General features: G+C 35.2%; 1 protein-coding gene across 24 annotated transcripts in view; it reads right to left on the minus strand.

The window, feature by feature from the left end:
• Positions 1-1,108: 1,108 nt before the first annotated feature.
• The window catches only part of LOC128868776 (sorbin and SH3 domain-containing protein 1), a 139,151-nt gene continuing 120,677 nt past the window's right edge, over positions 1,109-19,582 (minus strand). For 20 of the 24 annotated variants that reach the window (XM_054111278.1, XM_054111283.1, XM_054111260.1 and 17 more), the window contains 5 exons: positions 5,011-5,350; positions 4,826-4,940; positions 2,314-2,520; positions 1,973-2,205; positions 1,109-1,888 (listed from right to left, as the gene is read on the minus strand). In XM_054111278.1, the coding sequence (XP_053967253.1) occupies positions 1,717-1,888; positions 1,973-2,205; positions 2,314-2,520; positions 4,826-4,940; positions 5,011-5,350 (1,067 nt within the window). In that variant the 3' untranslated portion in view covers positions 1,109-1,716. The other 4 variants (XM_054111281.1, XM_054111282.1, XM_054111279.1 and 1 more) reach the window with 4 other exon arrangements.

Raw genomic sequence — 19,582 nt, forward strand, 5'->3', positions numbered from 1 at the left:
CATGTAAATAAAAGCCTAAATTGATTTTAATCGCAAAGCGGTACGTACATATCTGTCGAAGAACAAGGCAGAACGAGTCTAACGAGTCTCCCTTATATGATAAAAGGTGGTACACCACATTTGCCAACGCCCAGGTCTAACCAATATGCCACATCAATACTTTCATTTGCGTTCCCACCACAGTCAATTCCATGTTACCGGCACGAGCCGAAATTATATCCGGCCACATACTGACACATCAGGAGCATTCATGGGGAATATTTAAGCTGTTACAACAATAACAACATACTATCTTCGTACACGATGTACGGAATGCGAGAGGTGGCGCCTATCGCTTTTCGCTCTCACTGAATTTGACGGAATTCCAATGTTCAGTTTATTAGAGGAATTTGTTCTTATTCTTGCATTCTTGTATGCTCCTTTCCCTTTTCGCTCACTCAACTGCAGCACGTCTCTAATGGCAGAGAATTTCATAAGTACTCTTTCAAACACTTAGTATATTTAGATTTGGATAAGCTGCCGAACTAAGCCAGCTAACCTAACCTATCCAACTAACTGGGCACGTGACCGAGTGATTTATGCATTTATGATTTATGACGAGAACGTTGCAGTTTCCAGAAGACACTCCTTCGCTACTTTTCCTCTCCGAGTTGGGATAAAAATCTCATTTATTTTGTGTTTTTTTTTTGTTTTATGCATTTTATTATTTTTTTAGTTTTTATTCTAATAACAACAAATACATTAATATGTATGCAAATTACAACTAAATTGTGTCAACTACAAACCAGCAGGCAAAATTATTTCATTTATTTTTTACATTCATATGCAACGAGTTTAAGTTAATTTCCGGATAATATGAACATTCATATTTATAATTAAATTTGTATTTAAGGCAACATTGATGGGATTCACGACGAAAGGCACATTTCAGCAGATTGTATGTATGTACTTACGTACACAGATATGTATGTATGTGGCAAACGTAACTAAAATTTTGTATGTAGAGAAACTAAATGTATATTTATGTAAGTAAGTATGTGTTATACATTAATATCGATGGAATATCTATATAATTTTCAATTTGAATTTAAATTGCCATTAGTCTTGAAATTTTAAAAAAATTTTATTTATTGCCATTTGTGTACAAATATCGTATCTTCTTTTGCTTGTGAAAATGTTAAATTAATAATTTAATTTTTTTTGGAAATAGCTTTGACTAGTTTTATTAGTAAATTATGTGAAGGCTCGCGCGCATCCGCATTTGCTTTCGCTCATTCTTTGATGTTTTCTTGTTGTTGCTTTTGCTTGCGCACAAGCACTCCACTTGATGCTTCTTGCAAACAAAGATATTTTTTAAACTTTGGGGTTAATTATATATATGTAGGTAATATATATTGAGTTATATTTTCAACATGAATATAAATAAATATATATTTACTTTTTTTGTTTAATTCTTTAATTATTACACAAGTCTGTAAATAAAATATAACAACAAAAATTAAATTTAATTAATTGTAAGCGGCTTTTAATATTGCAGCTGCTGGTGATTTTTTGTTTTTTTGTTATTTTTTGTAGTTTTATTATTATTTTTTCTTTGATTGCTTTTCAATTTGTTCATTCAACTAAAGTGTTCTTGTTGTTTTTGTTGTGATTGTGTTGTGTGAGTGTATGCTTATAGAACGCATTGCCAACGCATATCGGCTTTCGGGCACTCTTTCAGAGCAGGCGCTCCACATAGTTGCCGGGGAAGGTACCAAAGCAGCCGGTGCGCTGAGAAGTGCCCACAAACCAGCCATCGTCGCATATCTCCAGCACGTGCACGATATCCCCCTCGAGTAGTTCCATTTCGTCGGAATTCTGTGGACGGTATTTGTAGAGTGCGCGATATCTGTAAAAGTTACGAATAATTTATTGGAGGTACAAAATGTAAAAATATTCTAAATTGCGATCTTGTTTTCTTCACTCAACTTACACTAAAGGCTCTGAATGCGTATCAACGTGCAGGGCATCAATTTTATTGTTGTGATGTTTAGTTTCCTTGAGTATGCCATTTGGTGGTTGATGACCATTTTTGGTTATTAAATTGAATTCGTTATTAATATTTGTGCGTAAAGTGTCGAGTGAGGGACGTAAATTCGTGACGCTCGCATGTTCGCTGATAACCGTGCGGGCAGCAATGTCTTCAGCACCGATATCGGTGAGAACCTGAAATGCGTATTAATTCTTATTGTGTGTCTGATTGTATGGAGTGGGTAGCAATAGAAACAAATTAAAAGATGTAATGTAATTTGTAACGTTTTTCTAGGAACTCACCTCCACATATGACACTGGGAAGATACCCTTTCTGTTGGCAATTTTACCCTCGAACCAATTCTCATCCACGCGTCGGGTCAGCGTGACCAACTCGCCTTTGTTAAGCGACAATTCGATGCCCGATTGCGCCTGGAAGTTATATTTTGCACGTGCTTGGCCCTCTGAGGGTTTCTTTGGTTGCTGACGGGTGGTTTCCTTGCTTACAATCTGCAAAGGTAGGCAATTTAATTTGTGTTTATTGAAATTTCTTTAGTTTTTACAATAATAAAACATTTTTTGCCTTTATAAATATTTCTCCTTATTAATATTTGCAAGATTTCAAGAGAAATGATAAAAATGTTGGATGCAATATTTTGAATTTTTGGGTCGCAAGAAGCTGTAGGTTTATGTTTAAATTGCTAAAAGGGAAGGTCTCAAAATATTTATACAAGATGGCACAAAATTAATCATCCATTTTGTTTTTGAAAAACTTTTTTACTAAATAAAAAAAAGGTTTTTGTGTGACCTTTACGCGCCCCATTGCTGGTCTGCGCTGCAACTTGGAACTGTGGAACTTGATTTCCGAATAATTTAAAACTGGATTGAACAGGAGCTACTAGGGATCACCACCTTGATCAAAAAGTTCCCGAAACAACGGTAAGGTGACGCTCTTAGTCAACTGATTTGAGTTCTATTGTTCTTTTTTAGATTGCCACATCCGTGATTGACATTTCTACCAAAATTGTATCGCCGTTGCTTGACATTTGTAAAAGTTACGCCATCTTAAGTAAATCTACCTCTGTATTTGAATTTTAATTTGTAGTAAATTTTGCATTAAAAATGGATTGAATGGTGCGAAAACCTTATAAATTGGAAAACCTTAGGAATTGTTTCGGTAACGATACGTTAAAGGACACAGCCGCTTACGAGTGGCATGAACGCTTCAGAAGAGATCGTGAGTCCAACGAGATGATGAACGTAATGTCAGTAAATGAACATTTGGTCAATAACCGAAAATTAACCATCAGAGAGCTGACAGAGGACTTGAACTTTGCTTATAGATCCGTTCGGGACATTGTAGTTAAAGATTTGGGTTTGCGCTGTGCTGCTGCAAAGTTGATGCCAAAGGACTTGAAATTCACGCGAAGAAGGGACAACGTTGGTATCGTCAAAAACATGATTTCCAAGGCTGACTACGACCAACATTCAGCAAATGGATCAGTACGTGGATGTCAGACATCAGGCCTGTGAATCTGTAAGACTGAGAGCTACCCATGAATCGAGATAAAAAAAACTCGTCATTTTCAGTCAAAAAAGATAGCAATGCCCACATTTTTGATGGATTACAACGTGTTTGTACACCACGAATTTTTGCCAGAAGGCCAGACAGTTAATAAGGACTATTTGCGACGTTTAAGTGAAGCTACTTGCCAAAAAAAGAAATGATTTGTTGGAAAACAACTCGTAATTTTTGCACCACGATAACGCAACGTCGCACAGTACCATCATTATCCGTAGTTTCTTTGATCAAGAACGAAACTAATACTGACCCTCTCTCCTGATTTAGCTCGCTGTGATTTTTTTTGTTTGATCGAGTCAAAAAACCTCTACGGAAAACGCGTTTAACGGCCAAAGCGAAGTAATAGAAAAATCGGAGAAGAATTTGAAAAATGTTTCGAGAGCTGGATAAGATGCTGGCATAAGTGTGTTGCCGCTGATGGGGGTACTTTGAAGTCACTTTTGAGGACTAAACTTGTAGTTTGGATTTTGAATATAAAACCGGGAACTTTTTGATTAATGCTTTAATTGCATGAAAGTGTCGTCTGCCCTTTTAAAACAAGCAATCCAAATTTTTAATAGTATTTGTATTCATTTGATTTTTTAAAACAGCAAAATAATTTTGTTAATTGATATTTGTATTGTTATTTTAAAACTCCAAGCCCTCCACAAAAAAAAATGAACGAGTGAACTAACTTGAAATTAAATGAATAAAAAGTTTTTTCAAGGACTGTTATTTTTATTAGATTTCCCTTAAGAAACAATAGGTTAGGTTATACCGGTTGGCCGAAGCCACGCAAAGACCATTTTGAACGATAACATTTCTAAAAATTATTTTCATTTAAAATGCACAACCATATTTTTTTGATAAACCCATCTAAGAATAGATCTCAAGTTATTTACCTAAATTTTGCACATTTACTTAAGCGGCAACCCTATGCAAAATATTATATATCAGAAATATTAAACTTGCTGATACAAGTTCTTATCTTGTTCATAGATGCTGTCTCATTTCGTCAGTCGCGTCAAGTATCTTTTGTTTTTGGACATTAAAATATTAGGATTTGAGATGCCTTCGCCTTTCGCAGTCCAATATTGTTAGAATACATAAAAATTCAAATATACAGGATAAACAATCGCAGATTCTGAAGTATGAATGCATGAAGTTAAAATTTATTTTCTTATTATTATTCTTTATGTTATCATACTACCATATACTGTTTATAGTCCATTCTGTTAATTAAATTTAACTCACCTCAACGTAACTCACGGGTAGTAGACCAATCATGGCATTGTGTTCGCCTTCGTACCAGTTACGATCAATCTGGCGGCGAATATAGATCACGTCGCCTTTTTTGAATGATAGCTCTCTGAGGGGAATATGAAACATATATTGTTGTTAACGGATTGTATATAATTACATATACGAGTATTTCTTACCTTGCATTTTGTCCTTGGAAGTTATAAAGCGCACGCGCTGCCGTTCGCGTCGTTATCGTATTCGGCGATTTGGGTGCCAAATCCGATTGGAAGTCATCATACCGATTTAATGGTATTGGCGATTTTTGTGAAGGTGTAAAATTGTCGGTGTGACGGCGCGCATTCATATCTTGCAACTCCTGTAAGTACTTGCGACGACGCTCCTCCTGATAAAGCTTTTGCATTTGTTCGGCTTGCCGTTGTGCTAATTCCTCGTCCGACATGGCCTGTTTGTATTCATGACGTATTGGTGTCTTGAAATGGATATTCACATCCGATTCAAGATAACGATTTGGAGATTCTGTGGATAAAGTTAATGGTGGAAAAAATAGTTAGAATTTGTAATCCTCTATCATGAAAGTTGTGTGTTTGTATGGGTCAAAAAGTATTAAGTTATATGGGGTCCCCTTATCGATAATAACTGCAATCGTTTGACACTTCGATAGAGCTAGTTTTTGCACAGTTTCGTAATCGTCTGAAAACATGGTTTCATAAAGTATCTGAAACAGTCGAGATAGTGGACTCCTTGCCAAGATGAATCTGTCGGCCAACAAGGCATGGGTGAAAGGTTGTGTAAGACAAGCGCGATGTCATCACACCGATTACCTCAATCAATTCGGCATCAATTTGAAGTAAAAAACGATCACATTCACCGACGAAAAAAGCCTCTTCTATCAGTTCGCAGTTGCATTGGTGAAACTGCACGAATTAAATAACGAGTCTCTACGTTTAGCATCTGGGACTAATTTTTAATTTTTATTTTTTATTTTTTATATTACTTATTATTTTTGTAGCAATAATAAAATTTCGAAGCAGATTTGTGTCGAATTAAGAGGGCATCGATAAACATATTTGGAGAAGCTCAGGAAATCGGGTCTCCTAAATAGACTTCAAAAATATTGGGCAAATGTTAAATGTACGAAAATCGAGTACGATAATTTTTTAGTTACTCTAGTAGTAGAAAGTTTTGCACCGGTACATACATAAAAACACTGGAGTACTTATTTATTTTCTATCTCATTTTTTTATGTTTTTTACAGAAATATGGTTCATACTTCAACAAAAATCATATAACTTAAAGTTTTAACAAATTTTGATCAAAATTTCAAACTTTTTAGTCAGAATTGTTTAAGAAATTCCGGGTATGTAGTTTTATAAGTCAGCGCATTACTTGCATTGTGGCTGTTAAAACAAGAGAGATAACAAAGAAAAATACACAAACATTGCATCAGTGGCGCCAGCAAGAGGAAGCGGGCAATCGCCAGACATATCAAATTTAGCAAAGTCCTCAACCATCTGTGAGATCCTTCTGCCAGAAAAATGTGACACACAGATGGTGCTTCAAGCGGTAAGAAGGCGTTGTTCCTAAGTAATGACAGGTGGACATTCCCACTACTTAGGACTGGTAGTGGTAGCGGCAGGCTAATCACCTACCCTGTCAGAAAGCAAAATATGTAGATTAACGAAACCAACGCAAGACTGAGTCTTGTCGAGGCCCTATGCTCCCGAGTGGAGTGAACAAGGAAAAAAAAAAAATTAGTTCTATATTATTTCAAGTTTAAGACGTCTCAAAATTTGTGTTGGTTTTTGTTAATTTTTTTTGTTGATGGTGTTATATATTTTCTTCCCCATGCGAATGCTCGATATTTTTTTATGGACGCAATTTTTAGATGGAAAATGATTTAGTGATTTCAAACTTGCATTTCATTATAGGGCGACAAAACTGCATACATAGAATATATCTAAAGATTCTGATTAAACAATTTGAAATTTCGATGAAAACTTTTTGATTTTTTTAAAACTTTGTACAAAGTATGAAACTTTAAGTTACATGATTTTTGTTGCAGTGCAAATTATATTCTTAAAAAAAAAATAAAAAAATTAAATAGAGAGTAAATACATAGTAAAAATTTAGAAATATATCGGACTGCTATTTTTGTGAACACAGGTGTATATAAATATGTGCATATGTATAAGTACATTTGAATGCAATTACATACTTATGTAAATGATTCATTCAAATGCCTGTGTAAATTGCATTTTTTATAAATATTTGCAACGTCAAATTCACATCAAATACTACATACATATAAATTTATGGGAGCAGCTCGAAAGTTAGAAAGCTCACACCTGAATACTTGCAAACACACCCTACAAGAATTTTCTGAGCATTTTAGACATTGAGGTATTTGTGATGACAACAATGAACGCCTTTGAGCAAAACTTATGCAACTGGAAAAGAAACAAATATTTTCTAAACATATCTGAAAAAAAATCTTTTATTCATTCTGCTCTTAGTTCATTTCATTGATAAATTGTTTTTAAGCATAAATAGAAGACTAATTTTAATTATATTTGTACAAAACATTCTTTGGTAATAAGGAAACGGTAATATTTGAGGACAGTTTGGGTGAAAAGAAATGCATTATTTTCTCGGTAGATGGCTGTAGTGATCGATATATTGTAAAACATCGATCAAACAATTTAAAGCTTAGGCTCGTTGTCAAGCAGGCATTTCACACTAAAAAAATACGTTTGTTGTTTGCTCCATTCAACTGTGCGTTACAGGGTGTTAACAACGGAAGCCAACAAAAAGAAAATTCGGTAAATTTTACAGTTTTTCTTTGATAAAGGCGAAATGCAGGCCAAGCCACTGAAATTGTTAATGGTGTTTATGGTGCCGATACTGTAATAGCTATTTAAGTGCAATTTTGGTTTCGTTGATTCCGTTTAGGCATTTTTGATGTTAAAGAAAATAGCATCGCCCAGGAGCTCAAGTTCGACCATAAAACAGTTTTAAACGATTTACGCAAATTGAAAACCTATTTCCAAAGTGGTGAGTTTTCTTCTTCTTCCACGGTTACAGTAAATGGCGAGCGTTACCGTGACATGCTCAACGAGTTTTTGTTTCCAAAAATTTAAGAGGATGACCTGGACGACCTTTGGTTTCAACAGGATGGTGCAACTTGTCACACTGCCAAAGTTACACTCGAACTTTTGGCTACCGTTTTTGAAAACCAAATAATCAGGCGAAATTCCGATATCGAAGTTGCCATTCATGAAAATGTGCTTAAAAATTTTGTTGATCGAATGGCCTACTGTAAAGCCAGTCGTGGCAATCATTTGAACGATATTATTTTTCATTCATAAAAGAAAATGTTCAATCTTCAAAATAAAAAAAAAAGTTTGAAAACATATTGATTAGTTTTTTTTTATAGCCGATTCAAAAATCAAATTTTACATAGCCCACCCTATATTTTGGCGACCGCCGATCAGTCTTTTCGTCAGCTTACATTGCAAACTTTGACTTTTTAGGGCAATGATATATTTTATACGAGAAGAGGAAATCAGCAAATTTCTTCCAGAGGCTAGAACTATAAAAAATTAGTTTGCTAAGCACTTTTGTAATGAATGACAATGATAATACAAGCACTTATTTGATACCCAGCTGTCTTGCAGGGTATGCACATTCGCATGTACTTATGTGCTTTTGTCTACTCCAACATTTCTAAATAAGTACTCCAGAATAAGAAAAACACACACACATACATATGTCACACGTTTAATTAGATTTGTGTTTAATTGCACTAAAAACACAATTAAAAAATGTAACAACTGTCACGCGTTGAATACCAACCATCCAACGAACAATGCAGCTTGGAATGCCTGAATGAATGACGCTCTCTCCGCTACACGTACTAATATTTTTGATTCGTTTTTTTTTCGCTTTGTGAAATTCGAAACCACATCCAGTGGAGCAATTTGTTACGCTTAGAAGTAAAAACTATTTAAGCACACATATATATACATACATATGTACATACAACCAAACATTAAGTGAAATAAACAACTATAAAATTTCAAGTCTTTACAATGCGAACTGAGAAATTCGTCTGCCGTTCATTACTGGCATTCAAATCCATTGATTGTTCACTTGCAACTCGATCGTCAATAGCCGATTGGCCATCGCATCAATGCTTTTCAATTGTCCATGGATACACTTTTGCCTTGGCATAAAGAACTTAACGATAGATGACAATCGAGTGTGAGAATCTGCTATGGCAGTTGTTTTCACAAATATTTGTTGTGGAGGCAAATATATTGAATAAAGTAATTGTCGAATAACAACAAATAATAATTGACAAATAACAATTAGTAGGTCGTCGCATCCAACGTTGTCGAGTTACGCCAACAATGGTGGACAATAATGAAGGTGGTTCGAGGGGACGAATAGGTTTAGACCTTCAATGGGTGGTTTGAGTAATGAATCGAAAGATTGAGCTATGATTACACGTTAATGTTAGTGTGGTAAAGTGAGAACGCATTGGGTGGCTGGAGGCGAGGTTGTCCGCCTCAACTTGTATTACATCAGTGAGGTAAACAAACTGGTAAATAAATAAAAATTAAAAACAAAAAACGTGTTCATGCGTAAGTATGTCTATACGTATGTGTACACATGTGGTATACAAATGAAATACAGCTTGTCTTTATCTAACATCCTAACACTATCAGCAGATAAGCTTGATTAAGAAATTTAATTACAGCCTATGGCATGGCGTTTTCCGCATGAGCACATAACAAAAATTTCAATTATTTTAATTGCGATATGAATACGAAAAGTGATTGACTATAAAACTCAATAATTGTCTGCACATACATATGTATATGTGTATAAATATATGTATATAATATTAACATGTACATAAATACATACATACATACATATGTGCCTCGACATGAAGAAACTAAGGAAATATTTGTATATTAATTACCAGTGGGGGAAATCGTAAGCGACGTAATTAAAGTGGATGCAGTTGAAAATTTCGAACAGCAAAATTTGTTCAAGTGAAAATTGTTCAAAGAAAAGAAATAACGGGTTTTTCAAAAAGCATATACCAGTTTTATTTATATTAGAAACAGCCCGAGTTAATATACATTAAACAGGTAGCAGTACAGGGTTGCAATTTTCATATTTTTCCTATTGGTCACTAAATTTGAATTTTTTTCTAAAATTACTTTAAACCGACAACTTTTGTGTATAGATTTTTACAATTCAGGTACCAAAAACAAAAGCAAAATAACTCTTGTTGTTCTTGCTCTGCTACAACTGGTTCAATATGCCATGCAACACCCCCATGTTTGTTTTAACATCCGATCATCAAAACTTTATTCAAATTATACATTTTTCTGAGTTCGTAGTCCTCACTTGAAGATTACTGGCTCCAATTTTCGAACGTAATAATCGTTCACTATTGAATGTTCCTTTGCCAGAGCCGCAACGCAAAAATATCTCAGCGGAGAATAATTATTCTAAAATATAAGTAAATTCAATGTCTTATATAAAGAAGGATATTCAATAATTATCAATATTCGAATGATTTTCTTATTGCCATAATAACTTAATTGAACTGGTTGTGATATCTGATGCCAATAAAGACTTTTTTAGAGAGAAGTCTTTTAAGTATGAGTCACTTTTCTTTTCCCGCCAATGCAAGTCTTGGTCTATTTCTGGTTATAAAACATATGTGAAAATCAAACACTCAGACAATTAATTACCAGTCGGATCCACTTTACCAGAACGACGCGTATTCAAGTCCGACCAAGGACTCTCACTGTACAAAAATGTATAGGGAATACTTTATACTGTTACAACAACAACAACCATTGCTGGAGGGTGAATTTATTCAAGATGGAGGCACTGGAGCAGCTGGTTTAGCAATTTTGTGTCTTCATTATCGAAGCGCCCTGCTTTTTTGTTGTTGCTTTGTGTGTTTGTTTACATTCGCATGGAAATTTTGGCAAATGAAAATTACATAAGCAAAATACATATAAATGTTGTAGTTTCTATATACATAAACTTTTTCTTGTTGAGAATATTCGAACGATTTTTAGAGTATTCTTACTTTGTTACTGAACGTCACGCTGGTTTCGCTCAAGTTATGCGCCCTGATCGAGTATTCTGAGCCACTGAGTCATACCGATCAAAGCGAATTACAATGAATTCTTATCTATTTAGCGTTGATAATTTGTTTGTAATGACTCATTAGAATAAATGGTGTAAAGTCTGATATCATGTAACACTGGACGTTAGTGAGAAGCGAGTCTTTGCTTAATGTAGTTAAAATCTTTGCTTTTCTTTTGTACTCTCCAGCAACCGTAGTCAGTCAGCGACTAAAGTAGTTGCCACCCATCGCTTTCTCCCTGTGAAGTTACAAATAGCAACTTTAGGGCCTCTTACAGCACACTAAAGATGGTAACTAACGGAACTGATCACTGCTAAGATCATTACACGATGAAATTTAAATATTATTGCCATTTTTATTATGTCCTGCATTCCTGCATTCTACAGAATGAGTAGAAAGATATTAAAATATTTAGGTTAGATGCCCTAAGCTGTACACGTAGCAAATTTAATGTTTCTGTTTTTAGAGATCGTACACGATTTGCGCTTAGAAAAATATATACAGTGACGTATGAATGTAGAAATAATAATAAGAAAAAAAAAACAAAAAATAGATACCAGGTACAGGAGATTGAGAAAATTTATCACACCACAGAACGCTGAAGTAATACCTTAAAATCACAGCTGGTGCCGATAAAAAAATAACAAGTAAAGTAGTCTAAATTCAAGTGAAAAAGCACTTATTATACCCAATACATATATTCAGTGGGGAGAAAAAGCTCAATTGGTGATATTGATGCTGAAAAGCATTTGATGAAATCTCCATACAAAAAAGGGAGGTGTGAGCTTCCTTTTTGTCTCGAGCTATATATAGTATAAATGGTTCGAAAACCAACAGAAAAATATGTTCTAATAGTTTTAGTTTCAGAAGTAATAACTTGTAGTTGAGCGTATGGTTGACTACCTTTCAGAGGAGGCATAAAATTAGGAAAACCTTCATTTGTGGTAAAATATCAATATGCACACCTCAAATTGTAGAAGCTGTGCCCAAATCACGTATACTCAGTCTTCATAATTATTCCGTAAGCCACCTTCGAATTCTAGAATTTCTGCTATACAAACATGAGAAGAATATGCAAGGAAAGGTGCGCTTGACATGCAGAAATTAAATATGTACTCTAATCGACCATGTTTTCATTCTATCATGCATTTATGCAATGGGTATAAAAACTCACATCGAACATAAAAAGGTTAGAAAGAAAAATTGAGAGAAATTAATGGAAGAAGTAGAGAAACAAATTAATTTGAGTGACCCAAAAAACCGATTTTATAGCATAGAATGGCATGAAAATTGTTGCAGAAAGCAACAAGCGGGGATAACAGGTAAAAACCGAAAAAAGAAATAACTTTCATAGATAGATAGATTGAAAAAAAAAACTTGAATAAAAAGACAAAATAATAGGCACATATGTATTTGATAGGCAGAAAAAAACGTCTATGTATGAACCAAAAAAAAAAAATTAATAATTTGACATAATAGAAAAAAATACGCAAACTGCACTTTGAAGCGGGAAATTGTCTATGTGCTGCGTCGCAGCTGGACCAGCACTGCATCTAGCGTCTGTTTATGGTTTGAGTATTGCGCCAGCCGCTGTCGGACGTGCTTTGCCGGTTATTTGTTGCGCGTTTAATTTACACTTTCACTACTGCGCAAGTGGCCAACAACTTTTTCCACAACACTTTTCCCATAATTTTTTTTGTACTTTTTTAATTTAATTTTATTTTTTGCTTTGGCTGTAATGCAACGCTTAGCTTAGCGGGTTAACTACCGAAGTATGTATGAAATTGCACTGAAATACCATGCAAAGCGTTGCACTGTCTCGTCTTGCTGGTGCGGCGGTGTGACGGTATGGCGGCTAATGACGTCTTATCTGACTCTATGAAAACACTACACCAAACTGAACTGAGTTGAACTTTAAGAGGGAATGTAAAATTAAATTTTTTCCACTTTTTCGCTTTTATTTAACCATTATCACAATGAACGCGAAGCTTTGGAATTGTTGTAGCGCATACAGGAGCGTGCACTACGCGCGTATCAATTGTTTGCTAATTAGCACAATCTCCAAACAACAACAACAACACACATACACAAATAAAAGCTTAGAACGTACACAGTTCAATTCCACAATCCCTACGTTATTTTCTGCGCTACTACAGGCTGCCACTGTTCCAACACTGACTCAAATTTAATTCTATTATTCCCCGTACGTGCTTATACTAGATTTAATTCATGTATTTGTGGCTATTTATTTATCTTCATTACACGTTCGCGAAAGTCTATCTACTTGAAACCACTTGAAATTTAAAATCCGCTACAATTCAACCGCTGCTCATAAGCGTATATACTTCACTGGCGGGTGTGCATTGTTAAACTGTTTGTGGCGCCGCTTGATTGTGGCACTCAGTCGGCGCTGTTGCTCCAATGCAGCACATCTCCCCAGTTGCTATTGCTGTTAATGTTGTTGTTGCTGCATATTACTAGTGCAGATTTTGCGCCGAGTCACAGTCGCTAACTACTCGTGTGTACTCACGTACTTTCATTCAGATTTGCAAAGGCCTTTTATCAGCTTTGCTGGTATACTCGCTTAGCACTGTGGACCAATTTAGTTGGTTGAGTGGACAAAAAGTATGAAAAAAGTGGAAATGAGTTCACTGGAAAAAACCCCATATGGGCACTGATTAAATACATACATACTTATGTATGTAAGTCCCTATATATGTGCGGATTATAACCCTTAATCTATAAATGTAAAAGCGAGCTTATTAGACACTGAAGAATGGTGACGTCGCCAGGCGGTGTTCAGTCGCCTCAATTATGGCTGTGCATTATAAATATCATCCTTTTAATGCTTAAAACAGATGAGGTTAAAGCAGCGGCATATACGGATGATGTGATTGTTATAAAATCCGTGTTATGCTTTGACGCGTTCAGCGGAAAGATAAAAGAAATGTGGAGTTGACGTATGTAATTTCCATCTATTTACCTTCTGTAAGTAGTATGTTTTTCTCTCGTCCAGTGCTAAATACTTGGAATGATACTGGCAGTTGAATTAAACTGGAATACATGTAAGGAGCTTATGGCCCTCTCTATTCTTATAAGAAAATACTTAGCGTTAACCGGTCTAACGGTTTCAAACGCTTTGTCGGCTTTGCTGAAAGATTGTAGTTAAGACGAAGTGATAAACAGGCTGCAATTGCACGAATGCGTAGCATTCACTGGGGTTCGAACGTGTTTCGTCAGTTGTCAACGATAGGCTTATTTTCAAAAAAACTTCTCTCTGAGTGCTTAAAAAATTGCCGTATTCTACACTGCTTTATAAATATTTTTGTGTAAAAACTTAAACTCTATGTTTCGTATAAAAGGGATCACAATGATGATTTTGGAATCATTTAGCTTCATGAAAAAAATCAAATAAAATTAACTGCGTAGTAGGTGCGGGAATCTGTTCAACGGACCTTCATATTGAGTAGTATATGTATTCGAGTACCTCTCTACCTTTCAGTCGGCAGTCTTTTTTACCTGGTGGGCTTATATGTGTACCCTGGTTACATTCTAGTCCCGGAGTGACGTTGCAATATTATTGATAATTTTTCGTACAGTCAGACAGCAAAAAGTGTTCCTTGGCTTTGTAATAGGTACTTCGTTACTTAAAAATAGTTTGTCTTACCTATTTGCATAAAATGTTTTCTAGTTGTAATGGCATGTATTATTTTAGTGTTGGTTTGTTTAAAAAAGGGTATAGAAGAAAAAAAAAATAGCCATGTAGAAATCAAGAATGGCATGAATTATGTCTGAAGGGAGGCTGTACTAATAGGGACACTTATTGAATTTGGTTTTTTTTGGAAACCATACTTGCCAATTTGAAATCACAAAGATCACATTTATCGATTATTCACTTCACTAGGAGGCAAGTAGCTCGAAAATCGCTAAAAGTACATATATATGTGGTTTAACTGGTAGAACTAATTTTTAAATGTGTATGTGAAAAAATTTTAGAATTTTTGCTTTGAAAAAATAAAAAAGTTTTGACACCATTTCCGCAAAACTTTTACCATTTGAGTTAATTCTATGCATCGCATAGTTTACTTCCAAGTGAAATTTTCTGACAGTTGCATTGAAGATTGCTTGAAAGTGAATTAAAGAACCTGCCCGTATGTTTAAAGCTCAATGCTCACATGACCGCAATCAAATAACAACGTTTTAGTACCGGCTAAAACAACCAAAATGGCATTACATTTAAAATAAGCTGTCTTAATGAAACACTCAATATATATTTTGCTGAAGTCACCGCAAAATTAATTAATAGTATTCTAAAATAGTTTTTAAATCAATTATGTTTTCCATTTTTGATATGTAACTATTTAATTTTTTGCCACTGTGGTACTATTTGACTTACTGACTTATAGAGCGCGCACGAATTTTTTTCATTACTCTCATTTCGGTTGTAACGACTGTCTCTCAACTCAGCTGTTCCCATACTAGTTCATATGTATGTAAGTAATTTATAGTTAATTCACTCGTATCTCTAATAACAAAGATAGAGAAGTCTCTCCGGCACTCAGAGATTTATACATATTTGGAAAAACTGAGTACGAATTTGTTTTGTTGATTTACCACAAATTTACCCAATTATAATTTTGTGTGTGTTAATTTTGTTATTGTCTTGGTCTTTATCTCACCTCTTTGTTTATATTTTTGTTGTTTGTTTGTTTCTCCCGGCGTGATAACTACTAAATATATTTCATTAGTTTCACTTTTAAATTGTAATGCTGACTTTACTCTAAGTACTCGGTTAAGTACGTTTTTATTAAATGCTTATGAGCATAGTTTACCTCAATGTAGTCTGTGCGGTAATTAGGAGAAAAAATAAAAGCATAGTGTGGGGTTATGAGAGAAATTTCCACTAATTGACGCTTTTATTTTACTGTAAATTGAGTCGAATTAGGGCACACGTACCATTAAAAGGTTAACTAAAAGGTGATTTTGTGAGAGCGCGAGAAAGAGATAAATCTTGTCAGTACGTACCGATTACTCGTTATTCATTTTATTTGGAAAATTAGCTAAATATTCGTAATACTTGACCACGTGGAGAAGGACTTAGTTTCACTTGGTATTGTAGCCGGTTTGAATGAGAAAGAAACGACCGGCTCATTTTACACACAATAACACTTTTTATCACAAAAGTCCAGAGATACTAGAACGGGGGCTACATAGATGATTCAGGAGAATTGTTTGGAATAATGAATAGTAGTTAAGGACCGGCAGTCAGCATCACCGGATTACTACAAAAAGTAGGTCAAACGCGGCCGCCGTAGCCGAATGGGTTGGTGCGTGATTACCATTCGGAATTCACAGAGAGAGAACGTTGGTTCGAAAAAACATTAATAAAAACTTTTTTCTAATAGCGGTCGCCCCTCGGCACGCAATGGCAAACCTCTGAGTGTATTTCTGCCATGAAAAAGCTCCTCATAAAAATATCTGCCGTTCGGAATCGGCTTGAAACTCCCTCCATTTGTGGAACAACATCAAGTCGCACACCACAAATAGAAGGAGGAGCTCGGCCAAACACCAAAAAGGGTGTACGCGCCAATTATATATATATATATATATATACATATATAGTTCAAACGTTTTCCCTACATTAGTTTTCCCTACAGGTTAGTTGATTATTTCATATTTCAGCAACAAGCTACTGGAACAGAATTAGGTTGTCCGGTGACAGAATTAGGTTTTAAATTTAAGGTTTCCCCCTGACCGTTGAGCGTATGAGCGGAGACTTCCAAAAACTAGTGAGTATGAAATATTGAGAAAGGATCTTATACTTTATCCCTTCAAAATTCAAATCATGGAAGCTCTTAATGTTGGAGACAATGTTGGAGTGATGAAACCCATTTTCATTTAAATAGAAGTGTAAATAAGCAAAATTGCCGTTCTTAGTCACCCAAAGGACAGAACCCACTGTTAACATATCAGCAACCACTTCACAAATCCAAATTGACTGGTTGGGGTGCCTTGTCAAACAGTGAAGTAATTGCACCATATTTTTTGAAATTGGTGAAGGGCAAACAATTTTTGTGGGCGGTATCTCACATCGATGCTTGACGAACGATTATTTTCCTCCAGTAATGAGAGAACATATTTCCTTCAGTACACACACCTGGTTTCAGCAAGATGGCACCACGTTGCATACGGCCAGAGAGAGCATGATGATACTGCGTGATTTCTTCTTTAACAAACTTTGAAGCCATTTTGCTGACATATTTCGGCCACGCATGTCACACGGTCTTACCCCAATGGACTTTTTTCTGTGGGACCACCTCAAAAGTTAAGTCTATGAAACAGGTTAATGGCATCCCGACATCTTTTCTCCAGCGAGAGGCATAGAGTACGGAAGTCAGATTCCAAGAGTATATCCGACGTAAGGATCAACACTTAGAGAAAATAATTTTTTAGAAAATAAAATCCGCTCCTGTCTTCTTTGTAATTGTTTTTGGAACAAACTTTTGTCGTTAGTAATTATTTTTTAATTAAGCTTTTGATTCCTAATTCTGCCACCGGACACCCTGTACATGTACATATATAATATGTATCAGAGCAATTCTTTGAGGGCAAATTAGGCCACTAAGTGAAATTAAAAGCAAAGTTTTCAATTTGTATACAGTTGAATTTCTCAAAACGCAACGAGATCCAGACAAAAGTTAGACAACCACTTTAGCCAACAATGAATAGACAGGCTGCAAACGATATTCACAAAGAGGGACAATCACCTTCATGCAGTATCGTCCCCCAAGTCAGTCGAGTTGCCCTGACACAATTGTGTCCTGAATATTGTATCAGATAAGCCCTACTTATCCAGAATTGATGTAGGCATACTCAACATATGTACGGCATGTGAAGCCACGCCCCATGACACCCACTACCTTTTTACATGCACACTTAAACTCACTCATCTAATACCCTATGCTTTGGTCGCATCCAGTCGAAATAGCTTGTTTCTTGGGCTCATCGTTAGATGAGATTGACTACGATGACTGATGGTGACTTTTATTTAATTTGTATAGTCTATTTTAACTAAATATTATTTTATCTTATTTTATTTTACATTATTTTATTTCATACACATAAAATATGTAGGTGCATACATCGCCTTCAATTGCCTCAGTTTGATATTGATCCGCTTCAGTTATTCGTAATTATAATTTTATACATATATACATATTTTACTTATTATACTTTGTACTTGAAAACGTCATTCCACACTTCAGTTCACATCTTTTTTCATTTACTAGCTCTTGCATTCTATGCATTGCGACTCGTGACATTTCTTAGTGCATTTTTTCTAAGAAAATCACCTTGTTGTGTTCCGTTTTTTGGCGGTTACATTTTAGCCTTTGCATAAGTAAAGGAGTTTTCAGTTGGTATATGTACATATATTTAAGTATATCAAGGCTTTGCAGTGTAAAATTACATCAAATTGCCTTTAATAGCTGTAATCATTATTTGATTTAGGTGCCAAATATTTAAGGAAGTATTCATATGACTTTTATAGAGTAAAATGCAATTATATGTAAATTTAAGTAAATTACCCTGTTTTTTAAATTCTGCCATTACGGAAATTCAACCTATAAGTGGCTTGTATAGCTGGTAAAAGGTTGTTATGTAAATAGATAAATAGGTGTGCCATTTTCTTTGGTTTGAGTAACAAATTTGAAAGCTACTTCTTAAGTGAAGGGGGAACATCATGCGTAGACCACTTTTGTAGAACAAAGTTATAGTGTAGCACGTTTCTTAAAACTTTTGTCATAGAAATCCTCACACGAGGATTACCTTTTATATTTTGCGCCTTTGGAAAAATACTTGTGATGTTATTCGATAATTTTATAGAAATTTTTGTATTTTTTAGCATCAAATGACATATAACGAGTTTTCGAGCTCTATTTGTTCTTTTTTCAATGTGTTGAAAATTCATTTTGCCCAAAAGATGTATTTAACTCGTGCCAAACTTCGTGCGCTGATTTATTACGATTTTCGACGTGAGTTATCGATACTGAAGCACATTGATCTACTTACTTCGACTTTTGGTGTTGAAACACCCTACTGAGCTACTGTGAAACGCTTGTAAAACGAGTTCCTGCGTGGCCGTGAAGTCTTGCAGGATGAATTTTGTGCAGGCCGTCCAAAAACCATCGAAGCTGCACGTCAATTGAAAACGCAAGATCTTCATGTGACATCGTGAGATAGAGGCACCGTTGGGCATTATCGATACCAGTATACATTCAATGTTGCATGAACATTTGGTCGTCGAGAAAACTTATTCTCGTTGGATTGGGCATAATTTTCCAACTGCACAATTAGCTTAAAGAAATGTTGAAGAAATTAAACCGCGTTGGTTATTAGCACGAATCTTGAATAAATGCATATGAGCCGAATATTCTAAAGAAAATAAGAGTGAAGAAGCTGTTGAAGTCTTGTGGAAAGTTTGTAAAGACTCGTGGAAAGTTTGTAAAGACTTGGTGGTATCGACTTCTGAGTTGCAAAACGGTTTTGAAAATTTACCCAAGCGAATACAA

This window comes from Anastrepha ludens, chromosome 6 (assembly GCF_028408465.1).
Source record: "Anastrepha ludens isolate Willacy chromosome 6, idAnaLude1.1, whole genome shotgun sequence".
NCBI classification, from domain to species: domain Eukaryota; kingdom Metazoa; phylum Arthropoda; class Insecta; order Diptera; family Tephritidae; genus Anastrepha; species Anastrepha ludens.